At 60.9% G+C, this 18,748-nt stretch overlaps 3 protein-coding genes across 8 annotated transcripts in view; 1 reads left to right on the forward strand and 2 right to left on the reverse strand.

The window, feature by feature from the left end:
• Positions 1-876, reverse strand: part of RBFOX3 (RNA binding fox-1 homolog 3) — a 191,045-nt gene extending 190,169 nt beyond the window's left edge. For 4 of the 5 annotated variants that reach the window (XM_075110942.1, XM_075110939.1, XM_075110935.1 and 1 more), the window contains exon 1: positions 647-876. The gene's annotated coding sequence lies outside the window, so the exon portion shown is untranslated. The remainder of the gene's footprint in view (positions 1-646) is intronic. The other variant, XM_075110941.1, reaches the window with a different exon arrangement.
• CBX2 (chromobox 2) lies at positions 274-9,482 on the forward strand. Its single transcript, XM_075110933.1, has 5 exons — positions 274-528; positions 632-675; positions 1,227-1,292; positions 3,128-3,197; positions 3,659-9,482. The coding sequence occupies exons 1-5, from the start codon at positions 457-459 to the stop codon at positions 5,006-5,008; spliced, it is 1,602 nt and encodes a 533-aa protein (XP_074967034.1). The 5' UTR covers positions 274-456; the 3' UTR covers positions 5,009-9,482.
• Positions 9,483-12,978: 3,496 nt separating this feature from the next.
• Positions 12,979-15,449, reverse strand: CBX8 (chromobox 8). 2 transcript variants are annotated; one of them, XM_075110992.1, is made up of 5 exons: positions 15,294-15,449; positions 14,810-14,853; positions 14,528-14,593; positions 14,363-14,429; positions 12,979-14,176 (listed from the first exon to the last, which is right to left on the reverse strand). In XM_075110992.1, the coding sequence occupies exons 1-5, from the start codon at positions 15,360-15,362 to the stop codon at positions 13,337-13,339; spliced, it is 1,086 nt and encodes a 361-aa protein (XP_074967093.1). In that variant the 5' UTR covers positions 15,363-15,449; the 3' UTR covers positions 12,979-13,336. The 2 variants fall into 2 exon arrangements, with proteins under 2 accessions (XP_074967093.1, XP_074967092.1); XM_075110991.1 differs by having other exon boundaries at positions 14,363-14,453.
• Between the last annotated feature and the right edge of the window lie 3,299 nt (positions 15,450-18,748).

Here is an 18,748-nt window from a genome sequence, read left to right on the forward strand (position 1 = left end):
CTGCCGGGCTGGGGACCCCCACCCCGTTGGACTGGGGACCCCCCCGCCGGGCTGACCGAGCCAGCCCCTCGCCCAGGGGAACAAAGCACCGGGCCGGGCCGGGCCGTCCCCATTGTCCCCGCTCCGGCCGGGCAGCGGCCGCCCCCCGCGCGGGCAGGAAGGGGAGGGGTCGCGCACAGACAATGCCTCCCCCCCACCCCCCTGCCGGCACGCCCCGCCCTCCGCTCCCCATTGGCCGGCGGGGAATTTGGGGAGCCCCCCCCCTCCTCCTCCCCTCACCAGCTTCCCCCCCCCCTCCCCCCCCGCCCCCGTCGGGGGCGCGCGCGCCGTATTGTGCCGAGGGGCGCGCGGGGATGGGGGGGCGGGGGCGCGCGCGGCCGCCGTCGGGGGCGCGCCCGGGGGCTCCCCTTGTGTGTGCGTGTGCGTGTGCGTGCGTGTGCGTGCGGGGCCGGGGCCATGGAGGAGCTGAGCAGCGTGGGAGAGCAGGTCTTCGCCGCCGAGTGCATCCTCAGCAAGCGGCTCCGCAAGGTGGGACCCGCCGCGCCCCCCCCCCCCGCCGCCGCCACCACCGCCCCCCCCCGCCGTCGACCCCCGCCGCCGTTAACGCGCCTCTCCCCGTCTCTCTCCGCAGGGCAAGCTGGAGTACCTGGTCAAGTGGCGAGGCTGGTCCTCCAAGTGAGCGGTGCGGGGTGCGGGGCGCGGTGCGGGGCGCGGTGCGGGGCGCGGCCGCGGGGGTGCTGCCCGCCCGGCCGCTTTTGTTCGGGTCGCGCCTTTCCTTTTGTTTACAAATAAGCGCGGCCGCGGCCCGGCCCTCCCCGCCACCGCGTGGGGCTCCGCTCCCCCCACACACGCACACCTCCCCCGGGCCGGGCCGGCCGCTCCCCGAGCGCCCCCCACCCCCCAAAACGGGCAGGCACAGGCCCCGCGCCCCCCGCTGAAACCGGAGCTACCCCGGGATGCGCGGGGCTCGCCTCGCCCCGCGGCGGCGTGGCCGCCCCCTCCCCCGTCCCCTCTCCCCTGCCCGCCCCGCGGGGACGGGAGGGGCGGTAACGGCCCCCAGCGCGGGGATGCTCCGGTCCCCACGGGGCCCGGTGCCGGGTGCTCGGCCCCGGGCAGCTCGAAGGGCCCGTTTGTCCTCGGATGAACTCCCCGGTGCCGGGCCGGTAACGGGGGTGGCGGGGAGCACCGGCCCCCTGCTCTTGCCCAGTCCGTGTCTTCTGTTGCAGGCACAACAGCTGGGAGCCCGAGGAGAACATCCTTGATCCAAGACTCCTCCTCGCTTTCCAAAAGAAGTGAGCAAACTATAAATATTTCTAAGCGAACGATAAAGTCAATTAACTTCTAATTGGCCGCGCGTGCGGTGGAAGTTGTGGAAACAACAGACTGAAGCTCGCCGTGCCTTTTGTGGCACAGCCCTTTTGTTCATCTCCCGAAATTACAGTTCAGGTCCACCTAGGACGTCTCTCCCCGGGCTGGGTAAACACGAAGAATTTATGGCCCCGTGCACAATCTGGTTTTGCGCTGGCTGTACAATGGGAGCCCGGCAGCGCCCAGCAGAGAGCTTTGGTTCTCATTCCTCATCCAGTGGTCGGGGCCTCGCTGTGCCTGGGGGGGTGACCGCAGGCCCCGGTGGGGAGACGGTGCCCAGGACTGCAGGAACGGTGGGCTTGGAAGGCACCGAAATGTACTTCTGGAGGGCACAGCTATGAGGGGTGAAGAAGTAACGGGTGGGAGAAAATGGTGTCCTCTGTCAGCACGGGGGCTACTGCCCAGAGCTGAGCGAGGACCAGCAATTGTTCTCCTGCTATTATACACCAGGGATCACACACGGAGGGTAAAAAAGTAGCCAGCTGGCTACGACAAGCACAGCACTGCCAAATATTTTGGCTCCGTATTAATAACAATCATTAAAGTTTATGATAGGATTTAATTATAACTCATTTCTGGATCAATTTTTTTCAGGAATGGAATCTGGTGGTTAGTGCAGACAGCACGGTGTTTAATTAGCGTATGTTTTATGGCTTAACACTGTCCTTTTTAAACAGAGAACTACAAAATCGTATAGTGATCTGCAAACATTCCCCATACGATCACTTCGGGCTTTGCGTAGCTGCCGGCCTGGGCCACCACGTCCAGACCAGGAGGTGTGGGAGAGGTGAAATGAGCCCAGCAAAGGAGAGAACTTGCAGTTTCTGGGCATGCATTTTCATTTCCTCGGCACGGAGGCTGTACTGCATCTCCCCGTGGGCAGAGGGGAAGCTTAGCTCTGCAAGTGTGTAAGGCGAGGCTTAGCAGATATGGGGCAGATGCTTCCTTTTGCTTGATCCCGTTGTACCAGAAAATCTGCAAATCTCACCATGAATTAGAAGAGCCACTGGCTCAGGATGAGTAACACTGTGCCGTCCATTGCTGGCTGCTGGAAGCTTCTCGCTGTGGGGATGTTATTGCAGCAAACAGGAATGCTAACAGGGATGCTCCCCCATCACTGCTCAGCCTGCCTCCGTTCCCCTGGGTGCGAGCAGAGCAGGGAGCCACTCTCAGTTTGGTCAATGTATTTCAGCCATCCATGGAGTTCGATCCCATGCTGCGTGCAAGAGAGTTTCTCTTTCCTTTCACCTCTCCTCTGGTAAATCAGGGCAGATGCCTGCTGCTGAGCCAGCTGGGTACCCTGATGTCCAGATAGCTGTCCTTGTTCTAAGGCCACGATTTTTATAACCCTTTCCTCACTTCGTAGTTGTTTCTTGCATTGCATCACATTCCTGACCTGAGTCTTCCAGTGACCTGTGCTGGTCCCGCAGGGTAAATGATCCAGGTGCCACACGGGGGAGGTTTAACCGCACAAGTCCCCAGGTTTCTATACAGTTCTTGGGGCTCTTTGGCTGCACTGGTGTGTCCGTGGCAGCGTGGGCTCAAGCAAGTGATGTGCTCAGAGTGTATAAGATCACCACGTGTCTGTAGGGGTTAAGGGCACCTCCCAGCTGTGGCTCAGGCGCTGGGATGGGAGTTGAGCCTATAGCATCCCAGGCAAGGGGTTTTTTTAGTGACAGAAGAAAGGGAGGAACCAGCATGATTTGGGGTGGTTTCTATCTTCCCTGCAAACATTGTCCTTAACTGTTGTTTTTTTCAGGGAACACGAAAAAGAAGTACAGAATCGGAAAAGGGGGAAGCGACCCAGGGGCAGGCCCAGGAAACATGTGGTGAGTCCTCGTGGTGGTGGAAATCCACAGCCATGACGGCGCTGGAGGGGCTCTGGCCTTGGAAGGCACCCGTGAGTGTCCACAGCACAGGGTGCGGTGGATGCTTAGCCTCTGGAGGGTGTTGAGGACACAGCAATGCCTACAGACCCCGGGTGAGGGGCTTTGGAGATTGCAGTGATGGTTGGGTTGATGAGGAAGAGGTCTCTTCATCACTGCAATGGCAATGGCATAGAAGGAGAAAGAAGAGTTCCCTGGCACCAGGGTCCTGCCTGGTATTTAAGCCAGGTTGGTTTTGCACTGTACACTCCCTAACTCGTTTTATGGTAGAGGACGAGCAGATCAGCTAATCGGGGAAAGAACCTGTGTGTGTCTGAGGTACCTGGTCAGGCAACACTGAAGAATTTGCAATGCCCGCAGCAGTTCTTCTGTAACGTGTGTTAACTCTTTCCCTGTCTTTGCAGGAACCAGAGATGCCTACAAAAACTAAGTCAAGTAGCTCCTCTTCCTCCACATCCTCCTCTTCCTCCTCCTCTGATGAAGAGGATGAAAGTGACCTGGAAGCAAAGAGGGGTCCCCGCAGCAGAGAGACTCACCCGGTACCACAGAAGAAAGCTCAGATCCTGGTGGCAAAGCCTGAAATGAAAGACACTTCCAGGAAGAAGCGTGGGCGGAAACCTCTTCCCCCGGAGCAGAAAGCGGCTAGAAGGACCGTGAACCTGACAAAGGTGCTGAAAACATCCCGGAAGGAGGTGGGCGGCAGCGCCAAGCTGATGGGGAAGCTGCAGCCTCAGCACAGCACACAGGGCTCAGGCATGGCCGTGCTGAAGGACCCGCCGGGTGCCTTGGCTGGGCTCAGCTCGGGGGGTTCATCTGCAGAAAACTTGCCCAACATGATGAAGAGCGGCTCCACAAGCCCAAACCGGGCCATCAGCTGGCAGAGCTCCATCGTGCATTACATGAACAGGATGTCCCAAAGCCAGAACTCGGCAGACACCTCGCCTCTGGGCAGGCTGGCGCTGAAGTCCCAGGCATCCACTAAGAGCGGCTTAGGGCTGGACTTAAAAATGAGGAACCAGAAAGCATCTGGGGAGCTTGGGCTGAGCATGCAGGGACCCAAGACCACCAAGGTTCCTAGCAGTGGTGCTGGAGGGGACCAGAAAACAGGGTTTGCTGCAGGAGGCCAAATGCTGCACAACGGCAGCAAGATGCCAGCAAGCTCGTCCGGGGCCAGCAGCCAGCCAACCTCCAGTCAGGAGCTGAACCTCCAAGCTCTAAACCTGCAGAGCGTCAAAAATGGACCGAGCACAGCTGGCGGGAGCGGCCTCCCTCGCCACCTTTGCAGCACCCTGTCCAAAGGCTCCAGCAGCAGTGCGGCAGCGAGTGCGGGTGCCACCGGCATGAAGGGTGGCACGATGGGTGCTGGGTTGAATGCTGCTGGTGCCGGCATGCTCTCGGGAGCAGATGGCGGCAAGAGCGAGAAGCAGGCACACCGGGCAGGCGACAGAGACTTGGCCAAAAGCGGCACAGCCGGCACACAGGAGGGGCACACGGCCGCGGAGAACCGCAAACCGGCCGCCCTTTCCGAAATGAGCACAGGTGAAGAGACCAGCTCAGATTCAGATCGGGATTCGGCTTCCTTCCCAGGCGTGGGTCAGAACATGTCTGTCTCAATCCAGACCAGCCAGGACTGGAAACCCACCCGCAGCCTGATCGAGCATGTCTTTGTCACCGACGTCACCGCTAACCTGATCACAGTGACGGTCAAGGAGTCCCCCACCAGCGTCGGGTTTTTCAACCTACGGCAATACTGAGCCCAGGAGCATGAGAGGAGGGAGAGGGTCCTTCAGCCTCTCTCTCTCAGCTTTGCCCAGCTCTTCCATCAGGTTTTACTTTCTTCAAGTGAACGTGGAGACGTCGTGAGACCTGCCGGGACTCGTGTCTAGTGAGGCGTGAGAAAGACGCAGTGAAACCTGCTCAGAACTGCCAGTGGGTCGATGGATCCCTCCCAGCTTCTCTCCATGCTCTCCAGAGCCGGCGTCCCAAGTGGAGGTGGCTGATGCCATTTTCCGGGAGCAGGGGCACTGGTGCTCCCGGGGGTGACAGGCTGGCAAGTTTTGAGCCAGGCTTCACTGTACATGGGTTTCTTTGCTTTACAACTTGAAACAGCAGATGACAAGGTCTGCGGCTTTCTGGCAGCGGGGAGAGGGTGTGGAGCTGCGGTGGGCCAGGCTTACACTCAGGAGAGGAAAAGGAGATCCTTTTCTTTCCTCTGGGCTCCCCACGAGTCTGCCTGTGAGCCGTGGGGAGTCGCAAGTCAATCCAAATGAGGCAGCTGCTGCTCCCAGCCCTCAGGGGCTGCTGGGGGGCGGCTGTACACGGGGGTTTTTCAGGGTACACTCCGCCCAGCCACCCCCCTGGGTGAGGTCACTTCCAATGATGGTGAAGTCCATGACGTTTCTGTTGTGGTTTCCAGCTGATAGGGAAATATTGTTTACATTTTTTTATTAAGGAAAAATAATTTTTTTGAGGGAGGGGAATAAACCCAGTCTAGGGGAAGACTGAATCCTGGATGCCACTGATGATATGGCTGTCAAAGGTGCCTCTTTCAGAGCAAGGGCCGGCTGGCAGTGGGCATATTCTTGCTGCCCGGGGAGGGTCCTGCCTTACTAAGGGTGGGAGCCAGTGAGAGCCGCTGGCTTCTTTGCAGTGACTTGCCTTTCAGAGGAAAATGAAGCTGGAATTGCTGTGCAGCCCAGGGAGCCCCAGCACCGCTCCTCTGCCTCGTCCCAGCATCGCCAGTGTTGGCCCCTCCCGTTCTGCAGTTTCCAGGCACTCACAGGGACTGAGCTGGGGAATATTTTTTTAAGACTTACAGGACATGCAAACCCTTCCAGCGGCAGGTAGGTTGATACTCGGACTGCCAGGTGTCTGTGAGGTCACTGCTGGAGTTCAGCTAAAAAGCAGCACCTGGGCAGGGCTGGGGTGAGCCCTCCCTGCTGGGAGCCCAGCTGGATACAGCTCTCAGTCCAGCCCTGCGCCTTGGATGCTTGCTGGGTTCGACTTATGCTGATCATCCACATTTTTCTCCTGCTGGAGGGCTCAGAAGCTGGTTGAGGGCGCCTGCACAGGCAGTCTGGAGCGATGGAAAGGGAAGGAGAAGAGAGGGACAAGCGGCAGGGCCAGGCAGCGGCAGGGGATGCCTGACGCCATTGCCCACCCCGCAGGCTGTTCCCCAAGGAGCCACAGGGCCTGCAGCAGCCGCTTGCCTTCGTCTTGCCGTCCTGTGCCAGCAGCCGTGGTGTTCATTTTGGCTTGTAATTGCAACCAATAATGGTTTTTTTACAGAGGTCTTTTTTCCCTACAATAGATTACTCTTACAAGCCAAAATTAGCAGCAGTAGTTCAGGCAGAGTTTAGCAGCATTTGAGGTCGTTTCAGTTCTGTTAATGCTGAACTCCTTTCTCAGAGGAGATAAAAAGCCTGCAGTCTGCCAGGTCTCAATGCATGGTTAGGAGGTGCCTCCGAAGGGCTGTCCCGCCAGCGTCTGCTGGGTGTGTGCATGAGCAGGCACTGCTCCGGGGGTCACCACTTGCTGGGTGACTGACCTGGCACCAGGATGGGCATCTGACTTTGCTGCAGGCAGGGGCACCCACGGTGTCATCACATGCAGGAGTGTGGAGATAAATGGACCAAACTGGGGTACAGGTACTTCTGACCCGCCCTGACACACCAGCCCACTGCAGCCGCATTTGCCGCTGCTGGCTGGCGGCAGTGCAGTTCTCAGGGGGACGAGAAAAGCCAGCGCTGGCTGCATGTACTGTCCGGTTATTCAAGGGGGGATGGTTGTTCCCTGAGCGGCAGCTGCAGCCTTTGCCAGGACAGGCTCCTGTGCTCCAGAGACGCCCTCCCTTAGCTTTTGTATTTAATCCCAACCATCCTGTTGGTCATGGCTTTGTGTTTGTTGCGTTATGGAGCTGAGCACAGCATCCTGCATAAGCCAACGGCATGCCGGTGAGCTGGGGCAGGTGGAGGTGTATCGCTGCCTTGCAGCAAGACCTGTGCAGGCTTCCCAGCCAGCTCCAGTTCTGGCCCAGTGCAGCCAGGCAGCTTTAAATGTCACCTTGCCACGGTGTCAGGCAGCCTGGGGCAGGGGGTTTACGGGGCAGTGGTGCAGCCCTGCTCTGCTGCTGGCCACCCAGCCCAGCAATGCACTGCGCGTTGTTCTGCCAGGCAAAGGACCGAGGTGAGGGGAGGGAGAGTTGTCCATGGAGGAGGTTCCCAAGGACAGAGTTTCCATCGAGATCCATGATGCCAAAATGTCAGTCTGTGCTGTTTACCTTCTAGTCCTTTAACTTTGCCAAACGAGCTACCGTTGCTTTGAACAGTCCAAGAAAACGTTAGCCTGTGTCCGCAGAAACGAATGCTCTGGGCATGGTCTCTGCTGGGTGTGCTTTTGTGTGGGGGATATGAGCGTTTTGGGAGAAGAATCAAAAAAACCTGGGGGCGCGGGGGTAACGCTTTTCCCCACACACCAAATGTTTGCTACTTGGCCTTTGCAAATCCAAACTGAACAAATGTGCCTTTCAGACCGTCCTTGTTCTCAGCCTTGTCTGTGACACCGGTCCCACGACAGGTTTGTGCCTATGCAAAGCAGGATGGTCACAGGGTGCTGGGGACAGCTGTGACACCAACGGGGAGAGATGCCCTGGACCCCAGCGGGACACCCAGCTGTCGCGCGGAGCCCTGCTGCAGGGCTGAAGGCAGCTGAGGGATGTTCACCAAGAGGAAGCCAACCTGGCAGGGATGCGCTTGCTTATAGCAATAGGATGTGGGGACTGGTGTCCCCCCCAGAGGGATAAATCACCTGAGGGGTGCCCCGAGAAGGCGTCTGGCACCACGAGTCCACAGAGGGTGCAGGAGAGGAGCTGTGGCAGCAGGTGCTGTGTTCTGTGCTTGCTCCCTGCCGGCTCCAGGAAGGCTGCTCCCTCCAGAGCCTCAGCTGAAGCTCACATGCATTTCTCCATGTGGGGGCTTGCTCCTGCCTCCTGGCTGGGCAAAGGGTCACTGGGTCCAGGCTCACACCGAGGGTGCACGTATCCTAGTGGCAGGTGGCTTTCCCCCACCACCCACCCTACCCAGGCATGTCCCCCCCAGTAGCGGCAGGACTCTGCTGTCACCACTTGCTATTGTGCCTTTTCCTCACCAGCTGATTCAATTCCAAAGGTCTAAGGATGGTGAAAATTATAATCCAGAATTTTTTCTGACCTTCATCTCCTCCTGCGCTCCTTTCCCAGTCCCTTCCCAACCTCATGTTTCAAGATCTCAGCTTTCCCAGCAGCGCTGGGGTGTCTGAGCAAATGGTTCCTGTTGGAGTTTGCCTCTCAAAGGCACATTATGTGAGTGATTTACTGTAATCTTTTGTGGACAGGGGTTGAAAGCCGGTGCAGACCCTGTTTACCAGTCAGTACCATTAGTATTCAAGGTCTACCTTTTTTTTTTCCCCCAAGTTTGCTGCTATGGGTTGGAGTGTTCAGCCGTGTGTCAAACAGCCAATTAAAGGTTTGTCACTTGTCATTTTCTAAGGGGTTTCCGATGTGGAAAGTCCTGCAGTATTTGTATATTGAATGGATATTTTCTCCAGGCATAATCTGGTTAAGCATACTTGTTGTTTTCCATTGGACTGGAAGAGGTGGCCAATTCAGCCATCTTCCCTAGAAACTTAGTCTATTTTTATATATATATTTTGTACCAAAAAAACTGGAGTTCGTGGAGGGATGGGGATGGTTCAGGGGGTTCAGCTGGCTTTGAGTTTCTGAGCTGGGTGTGAAGGGCTCCAAAGCTGGAGAGAAGGTTTTTAACTGAAAGAAATTGAGGGATGGGTGAAAACAAACAATTGTTCTTGTAACTTGTGCCAGTCACTGGTCTGATTTGTATGTTTTAATTAAAGAGAGAGCCAAATCGTTCCTGTATGACACTTATAATTGCTCTAAACTACAGCTGTTTGTTTGCTTTTATTTTCAGAGAACAAAAGTTGGAGATGTTATTACCCTGGGAAAGCTTGAGGGCTTTGTTGAGCAGGACAGGCGCTCGGCCCGCTGAGCGATGCGGGGCTGCGGGGCCACGCTCACCACTCCCCCGGGGCCTCCGCTCGCCCTCCCGCACCTCGCTTGCGTTGTGTGCCCTGTGTTTTCTAGTGCTTCTGGACACTAACGCTAGTGTAGACCCACGACCTCTAGGCTGCTTTTAATTTATTTGCAGGAAAACTACGAGATGGTTACATCGGGTGGGCTGGGTTTGGGGTTTTTTTTATAACATTACACTTCTATTTTTTAGCATATTAATAAATTTGGTTTTTTCAAAACGTTTCAGCCTGGTGTGGTCACTGCGCCGGGAGCAGCTCCGGCACTGCCTGGGCCCGGCCCCCCCGGGGGCTGCCACTGCCTTGCGAAACCGCATCCCCCATCCCCGCGCCGGGGGCACCGTGTTCCCGCCCCTGCCCGCCGGGATGGCGGTGGATGATGTTGAGGGGAACGGGGGGCCGGGCCCCCACCGGCACCCGAGGGTCCGGGCAGGACGCGAACCACCACCACCACCCCGCGAGCCCCCGATCCTACGGGGCCGCTGTACGCGGTCTGCGGGGCTCCGCTCCGGTTGGCGCCGCGGCTGCCGGGGGGGGCGGGGCGGGGGGGGGGGGTCCCCAGGTGCCTCCGCTCAGCACCGGCTCAGCCCGGGGACCCGCTGGGGCCCGGCCGGCCTGGGGAGGGCGCTGCGCGGCCGCGGAAGAGCGCGGGGAGCAGCGGCTCCTCGGCCGCGGCGGGGCGGGGTGGGGCGAGCGACCCTCGGGGCTCCGCCGTCGGGGCTGCCGTCGGAGGGAGCGGAGCCCCGCGGAGGGGAGCGCCGGCTCCTGCGGGCCGGGGGCTCCGCCAGCCGGTGTCCGTGTGTCACCCCCGCCGCCCCCACCCCCTCCTTCCTCCGCGCCCGCCCCGCCGGGGGCCCCGCCGCGACCCGTGTGAAAGGCCCCCCCCGCTGGGCTGGGGGAGAAAGGCGCCATTGTGCGGCCCTTTCTCCCGCTCCTCCTTGACACTCATTTTCCGCGCCCAGCCGCTGACAGCTCCCATAATACTGGGGTCCCCGCCTTTCACCCGGCGGAGCAGAGAAAGGAGGTTAATGAGGACACAGCTCAAAAAAAAAACCCCACCACCCCCCGCCCCGCTCCGCCTGCGCGGCCGGGGCAGATTTGAATACAAAGGCCGGGCCCGCCGGCCCCCGGCCGGTGCCCCGCCGCGCTGCCCGCCCCGTCGGAAAGGCGGAGCGCCGCGGCCCGGGGCAGCGCCGGGGCTCGGCCCGGTACCCGGGTGCCTTTCCCGGGGGCGGAGCGGCGGTCCCGGAGCTGTTCTTTCGGAGCAGAGCTGCACACGGTGCCCACCGCCGCCCCGTCCGGGCACCGCAGGAACCCTGAGCGGCAGCCCGGCCCGGCTGGGGGTTGCCCAGGACTCCCTGCGCCCCGTCGGGTCCGGCCCCAGCTCCGCACGGCCGCAGCGCACCGCCCGCGCAGAGGGGAGATGCAGGGCCACCCACCCCACAATGCTCCCAGGCACCCCACGACACTGCTGGGCATCCCCCAGTCCCACTTCCACCCCTCACCCCAGGGCCACAAAGGGAAGACAGACACGTTTCTATTTACAAAGTATATATTTAAACTCACATAAAAAGCAGGTCTCATATGGACATTCACGGCTGGCAGAAGACACGTAGTTAAGCTTCACTTCTGAGACTGAGATTTAGCCAAATCGTTTTTGTACAAGTCTTAGAATTAAATAATTCACGCGCACACACCCCCACGCACACACACTCAGTATATACGTCGCTATATACATACACACATATACACCCACATATATGTTTTGCTCCAGATACATGTGTGTCTGGACGCACGCATATACACAGGGCTGGAGCAAAGCACAACCAAAGCCCGACTGCGTCCCGGCGAGGCAGGAGCGCGGTTCCGGGCTCTTTCACAAAGGGAGGCATCCTCCAGCCTTGGCACGGCGGCAGCGGGAAGACGGGCAGCTCAATCCCATCATCGTCCCTCCAACAACACACATGTCCCGTGTCAGCTGCCCCTGGCACCGGCACTGAAACCAGCACATTGGTTCTTCATACAAACGAAGTTAAAAACCTCAATTTTACAAAATATGCCTTAAAAAAAAAAGAACAAAAAAAAAAAATCCAGAACTCACAGACATGGCTCCCTTTGTACAGTCAATACAGCATCCTCCTGCCAGGCCATCTGACAAAGGTCCCAAAAGAAGGATGGGGAAGGAGAGCGAGTAAGGTGGGGCCACAGATGGGCCCAACAGCGAGGGCTGCTCCTTGTCCCAGCCCCTTTCCCTGCCCGTCGGGCCCTGTGTGCTTTCATCTCCCGCGCAGCCCCCCAATGGGGAGCCTTCGGGAGCTTGGCCGGGGCGGCCGCCAAGCAGGGATGAGGGCAACCTGGCCCAGCCCTGGCCCTCAGATACTGCCGGACAGATTTGTGCTTTCCAACCCACAGAGATGCTCAGACCAACACGTCAGGACGGGGACACCTGCTCCACCTCAACCAAAAATCATAACATGGGTAAAGGTCCTGTTTCCCACCCAGGTCAGGCTGTGACTGAGCTGGGGGAGAGGGAGCAAGCAGAGTGGGGGGCTGCAGCCCCCATGCCTCCCCCACAGCCACCCAAGGCTGCTGCTCAACCCAGGGCGGGAGGGGAAACTTTGTCAGAGCCATGAAACCCCATGGCTGTGCCCTGCCCCTGCCCCAGCCCAGGGGGAAAAGTGACATGGCCCTCCAGAGCCAGGAGAAATAACACAGGCAAATAAACCACATAAAGCCACCCAAGTCAGCAGGGCTGCTCACGCACAGGAATATTTCGCCTCTTGGCTATTGTTTAACTAGCATAAGAAAAGGGAAATATTTATTGTCTCTGAATGCATAAAGGTGGCTCTGGTATTTGTCAGAGATGTGGATATTACAACACACTTTATCTGGAGTCTTCCAACAGTCTGAAGTGAACTGTGTTGGGAAAAAAAAAAATAACAACAACAATCCACTTTCTATAGCGGTATAAAGCATCTAAATATGGGCAGTGACATGCTACCCTCCCAAACCTCTCTGGCATTTCAGGAATGTAAACAGAGGGGTTTTCTGTTGGGTTTTTCTTTTTTTGTTTTGTTTTTTTTTTTTTCTTTTTTTTTTTAAGTGGGTGGGGGAACAGAATCAAGCGACCAGACAAAATGAAAACAGATTCTCAGCTCAGTCCCATCTCCCACAACTGCTACGACAACTCTATTATAAAGTGCATTTCAGTATCACCCCTCTCAGGAACCTTACACACACAAACCTCCTCTTCCTTCACAAGAAAAGGTAATTCAAGTTAATACTCTGCTAGAACAGTTTTAACCTTTTTATGCATTTCTGCTTTTCCCCGCCCCGACTTTGTAGCAACATTTTTTTTTTTTTGTTAAAACTGGAAACGCACCCCCCCCAACAATACTGTAAATTCAAGTGCTTACTTCAACTGTCAAGGGCAACAGTTCTGGATACAGCACACTTGATTGTACAAGCAACACCTTATATCACAATCAAGAAATCAGGGCACTTTGCCCCCCGAGGGAGTAACACTTCCCCCCTCCACCATCCATAGCATCATATGAAAAATAATAGTTAAAAAAACCCAGAACGTAATTAGCTATGAACATCATTTGTTATGTACACCGGCTCCTGCAACAGATGCATGAACTCCGTTAGTTCTCAGTTTTATTGTCCTTTCTAAGAGCAACTGAGCAGTCACTGTTGTCTCCATTTAAATAAAACAACTCAGAGTTGAAATATATATATATAGATATATAAGCATTTTTTCTTAAATAACATATTTACATCTAATAGAAAATATAACTCTAGAGATAATCTTTCCAACGAAATGTAAGACGTGGGAAAAAAAAAAAAGTTAATGAATTTAGGACAGTTTCTAAATCCTCTCCGGGAAAAAAAAAAGAAAAAAAAAAAGAAAAAAAGAAAAAAAAAAAGGCCCACCAAGCTCTAACCAAGCTTTTGTCTGGATCTGACCGAAGAAAACCCCAGCACCTCCTCCAACAAACTCATCGCTTCTCTTTAAAGAATCCTTGGTCCGTGCTGCTCTCCTTGATGGTGACGGTCAAAAAGTTAGAGGTCACATCAGTTACCACCACCTTCTCCAGGTTGTTGAGAGAGGGGCTCCAGGACTCCTCCTCAGGGTCCCCCAGGATCCTGGAGACGGGGATCCTGGCGATGAGGGAGGGCCGCCCTGCCTGGCCCCCCACGCCATCGCGGTACAGGCTGCCCACGGTGCCCGGGCTCACCGTGCTGTGCAGGAGCTTGGGCCCGCCGGGGTCCAGCCCCCCTTGCCCCTTGGGGTCCAGAAAGTCTGCCCGGTGCTTGGCCAGCCGCGGAGGGTAGGTCTCAGCGGCTCCCAGCTTGGCACCCACCTCGGCTCGGTTGGGGCCGGGCAGGGCGCTGGGGAGGTCGGGGTCCTGCCGCCTGGCCAGCTGGATGACGCTGTGTCCCGAGCCGAACTTGGCTGCTCCCACTGCTGCCTCCTCCATCTTCCTGGCCTTCAGGTAGTCTCCCACCTTGTCCCCCGGGTCCCCCAGTTTCCTCTTGGAGGCATCCAGAGACTCCGCCAGGTCCTTGTAAAGCTCCTTCCTGGGCTTCGGGCCTCTCTTTTTGGGTGTCTCTCCAGGTTTCTCCTCCACGCGGATCACCCGGTCTCGGATGCTGTCTCCCTTGGGGGTGCTGGTACTGGAGCTGCCCTGGGGAGCCAGGGCTATGTTTCTCAGTCCTTCCCTAGCCCGGGACGTGGAGCCCAGCTCCTGGGGAGACCTGCCAGGATACGGCACCCGGATCCCCCTGGAAGAGTCACTGCGGAATTCATAGGTTTTGGCTTTTGCTTTTGCCTGGGCCTGCAAAGAAGATAAATCAACTGGTGATTTTATTATCCTGCCATCCAGCTGCATAATTACAACTTACAAGACAAGAGGCCACCTTTGCAAGGAGCATCCTCCATGGGGACCGGAGAGGGACCCGCTCCCCACTGTGGAACGCAGCCCTGGCCGGCACCGGTGCACGTGGGGCTCCAGCCTCCTTACCTTTAGCAAGAAGGTTTTGGGCTTGGGGCCTCGCTTTTTGGGCCCATATAGCTCCATTTCTCGCTCCCTAGAGGTGTTAAAAAAACCAAAGCTTCAATTCAGCATAGCTACAAGACAGCAACATATTTACAAGCGCAACGGCTACGGCTAGCAAAGGCCTTGTACCTTTCCTCAAAGGCTGCGAGCAGCCGGGCATCCAGGATGTTTTCCTCGGGCTCCCAAGTGCTGTACCTGCCGGGGGAGGGCGGGGGGGGTGGGAAACACACACAGAGAGAGGGAAGAGCGTGAGGAGCCAGAAACAGAAAAAATAAATAAAATTAAAATATATGGGACATAAAGGAAGGGACCCAAGTTCCCTTTCTACTACAATGGGAGAGCAGGGCTGCAGCCAGCCAGCTCCCCCCAGCTCCCCGGCTGCAGAACCCAACGGACAAACAGCCGACTTACTTCTGAGACCAGCCCTTCCATTTTACGAGATATTCCATGCGCCCCTGCAGATGCAAAGAGAAAAAATAAATATGCATGGAGGGGAAACCGCGATAAAAGCCCGCAACAAAGATATTTGCACCCGCAATTCCACGCGTGCAACAAACACGAGCCCGCGCGTCAAAAACACGCGCGGGGGGTGGGGTGGGGGGAGGGGGGATACAACAAAAAAAAAATTATAATAATGATTTAATTAAAAAAGCACGACGCGGGGGTGCGCGGCCCGGCAGAAGGGGGGGGCAGCGGCGGAGCACGCCCGCCCCGCCGGCGGGGAGCGCCCGGGCATGCGGCGGGGAGAAAGAGCCGCCCCCAGCGGGCGCCCAGCCGCAACCGGGCCGGGGCCGGCGGGGCCGCCGCAGCGGCGGGGCCGGGGGCGGGGGAAGGAAGGAGAAGGTGCGGGGCCGGAGGCGGGAGCCGCGGGGGGTGGGTGCGGGGGGGCACCTACTTTGCGGATGCGGCGCTTGAGCAGGGCCTCGGCCGCGAAGACGCGCTCCCCGACGGCCGAGAGCTCCATGTTTACGCGGCCGCTCGCAGCACACAGGCAGCCGCCAGCGCAGCCCAGACCATAATACTCCGCCCGCTGACGTCAGCGCCGCGGCCCCCCCTCCCCCCTCACAGCCCCCCCCCTCCCCCCCCCCCCCCGCACTTGTTGCTGGCGGAGCCGGGTGGAATATTCCGCCCGCGCCGCATTGGCTCGCGCCGCCGCCCCGCCCCCCCCCCCGACGTGCCCCGCGTCCCGATGAGCGCGGGGCGGGGCCGGCGGCAGAATGCCACGCCCTCCCGCCACGCCCTCTACGCCCCGCCCCGCTGCGGGGGGCCCTGGAGAAGGGAAGGCGGGGGGGCCCGCAGGGCGGGGGGTGGGGGGAGCGGAGCACAAAGCGGCCCGCTCGCCACCGCGGTTGTGGGACCCGACCACGGAGACACGCGTGTCCCGCGGGCCGCTCGGCGCCGTCGCTCCCGCCGGAGTGCGAATCCTTCCCGCCGGCGCGGGAATCACCACAGGCCTCCGGTTTCCCCGCGCCGGCAGCTCCCCGGCTCCGGTCCACGCGGGGGCGCAGAGGTAGCCCGGGGGCCAGCGGGGCGCCCCCACACGGGATTCGATATCTCCCCGCCCCCGTTATCTGTCAGCAAAGTGGCGTGGGTGCGCGGGTGGCACTCGGTACCGGGGCCCCCTCGGGGCCCCTCCCCACCCCTGCCTCTCGCCTTGCCGCACCGCGTCCCGCCCGGGAACCGTCGCCTTCTCCTGCCGCGAATCCGTCCCCAAGGCGGCCACGGGAGACCGAGACACGCGCGTCGGGGCGGCGAACCACGGGGGACGGGTCCAGCCTCCGGGGGGCCTGGAGATCCAAAGCGACCGGTCCCCCGGGCGAGGCCCCGAAACGCCCCCCCAGGGCCGTCGCGCGGAGGCTCCGGAGGGGCCCGGCGGCGCTTCGGTCCCGTCCCGCGGAGTGGGGTCGTTCCCCAGCCCGCGGGCAGCGGCGCCGCCCGGGGCTGCCCCGCGTGTGGGAACCTCAGCACCACGGCCCGGTGCTGAGTGGGCTTCCGTGGCGCCGTCCACTCGGGACGAGGCCGGGCGAGGCCCTCGTGGACCTGCCCCCCCCGACCTCCCCGCCGTCTCCCACTCTTCTCCACCAAGGAGGTCGAAGCCGAGGTGGAGCGGGCCTCGGAGGCCACCGCGCTCACGCGTGGGAAACCCAAGGTGGGGGCGTCGCCCCAAGGATACGGCTGCGCCTCCTCTCTTCTAAATGCGACCGCGGCTGCCTCGCCCCGGGGCTCCGGTCTGGCTCCGCTTTGCCGCCGGGGGGACACGCCGGGTCACCCGTGGCGTGGACGGCGAGACCTGCGCGGCTCTGGGACCGTCTCCACAGTGCGCCTACTTGGTGCAGGGGGTACGAGGCACTTGCTTTCCCCCGGCCTGGGGCGCTGCCCGGGGGGAGCCACGGCCCCCGGGGTGCGCCAGGACCGGCAGCGGGGACTGGAGGGCACCGGCGTTGTCTCCGTCCCGCGGATCGTTGCCTCCCGGGGTTCCTGCCCGCCGCCGCGGAGCCCTGCCCGGTCCCGCCACCCGGGCGGGCAGCAACCTCCAACTGGGGTCACCGGGGCAAGGGTTCCCCGGGAGGGGGGGACGGGAGGGGGACGGAGGGGGGCCCCACGGGGGACGCGTGGGTCGGGTACCCACGGGCAGAGCCTTCCTCCCGCCGCCGCTGGAAGAGGTGAAACGTCGCTCACAAGAGGAGGCGGAAAATTTCCACCCCGCGGCTCCCGTGGGCTCCCAGCCCCACGCCTCCAGCCCCACGTGTTTTGCGTGGCGTGTCCGGCCCAGCGCAGAGCGCGGCGCCGGTGCGGAGGGGCCGGGCGGGGGGAGCGCACACCCCCGCGTCCTCCCAGCCCCCGGCAAGCGGCGTCCCGGGGAGTTTTTCGTTAATGTCGAATTAATCGTTGTTAATTAAGGCAGGTCGCGGGGCGGCTCGTGAATTGGCGTGGACGTGGTGGCCCGGATCCCGCTCCCGGGAAGGTGCCGCGCACAGGAGAGACCCGGGGGCAGCAACGCCCGCTCGGGGGGGGCTGGGAGGGGGGTCCCGGCCGGGGGCGGTGGGGGGGCGAAGGTCGTCCTCCCGGGCCGGACGGTACCGTCGCCCCCGCCTCGCTCCGCTGCTCGGGGTTCCCGGGGCAGCGTCCGCGGCGGCGCAGCGGGGCTTAAAAGGGCCCATCCCCGTGGCCGCGGGGCTGCTGCAGCCCCGGGGAAACAGGTCTTTGCCCCGCACCTCCGCTGCCGGTGTCCCCGGTGCCGGTGGGAAGCACGGTCCCGGGGCCGAGGCTCCCCGCTCGCGGGAGCCCTGAGGGGCCGCCGAGCTCCCGGCTGAGCACCCGCCTCTGCCCCGTCGCCTGCGCCGAGCTACGCCGCTCCGCGGAGCCCCACGGACACGCGTGGGGGCGGAGAGGGGAGAGGCCGCGGCTTCAGCTGCCTCCCGCGCGGGCATCAGCGGAAGGAATGGCTTCATCCCTGCTGTGACCCACGCGGGACCCGCGCGGGGCCGGGGCTGGGTCCCCAGTTGCCGTGCAGAAGGGGTGGGGGGGACAGGGAGAAGACGAGACGCAAACGAGAACGACGCGGGGAAAGCAGCGGGGAGGGACGGCCGCTGCGTGGGGGTCTGGCCGAAGCCCCCGGGCCGTGGGCGAGCCAGGGCCGGGGCTACGGCCCCTCGTGCGGGTCTTGGCCCGGAAGGAGAAGCGGGACGGAGCCGCCCCGGCGCCGTGGGACGAGATAGCGGCGGGCGGGACCGTCCCCGGCTCTCCCGGGCAGTTCCTCCCGCTGCCGGAGGAGGCCCGGGGACCCCCTCCTCCGGGGCCGGCGGTGCTGCGGGTGCCCCTCCCGCCCGTCTGGGCCACCGGGAGCAGGAACGGAGCCCGGTCACGGGCCGCCCTTCACGCTCCCGAGGTCAACGGCAGAAGCTGCCCGGGCGCCCCAGCGTCTCTCAGCCGGGGGGCACCCGCTCGCCCCCGCGCCCCCTCCGCCCCCGCCGGCCCCTCCCGGTCCCGGCCCTGTCCCGGGGTCCCGGGGCTCAGCGCGGACTCGGGGACGGCTCCGGCCCGGCACGGGCGTGTGCCGCCGCGGCAAGCCCCGTTTTCGCCCATTTGACCCCAAATCCGCCCCTCGGCCGCCGGATCTCCGCTCCCCCAGCCCGGACTCGTGCGATGAGCTCCTCGGGGCTCAGCGGGCCGCCGTGGGGCCGGGTACCCGGCTCCCCCCTCGTTTCTCGCTGTGCGGGGGCTTCCACGGCCGCGAGCTTTGCAACGAAACCTGGGAGCTACTGGCCCTCCCGGGATCACGCGTGGGGGCGGCGGGGCGAGCACGCGTGTCCGAGCGCGGCTGAGCCGGGGGCGGCGGCGGGGCGGGAT

The sequence above is a fragment of the Phalacrocorax aristotelis genome, chromosome 16 (genome assembly GCF_949628215.1).
Source record: "Phalacrocorax aristotelis chromosome 16, bGulAri2.1, whole genome shotgun sequence".
In the NCBI taxonomy this organism is placed as follows: Eukaryota; Metazoa; Chordata; class Aves; order Suliformes; family Phalacrocoracidae; genus Phalacrocorax; species Phalacrocorax aristotelis.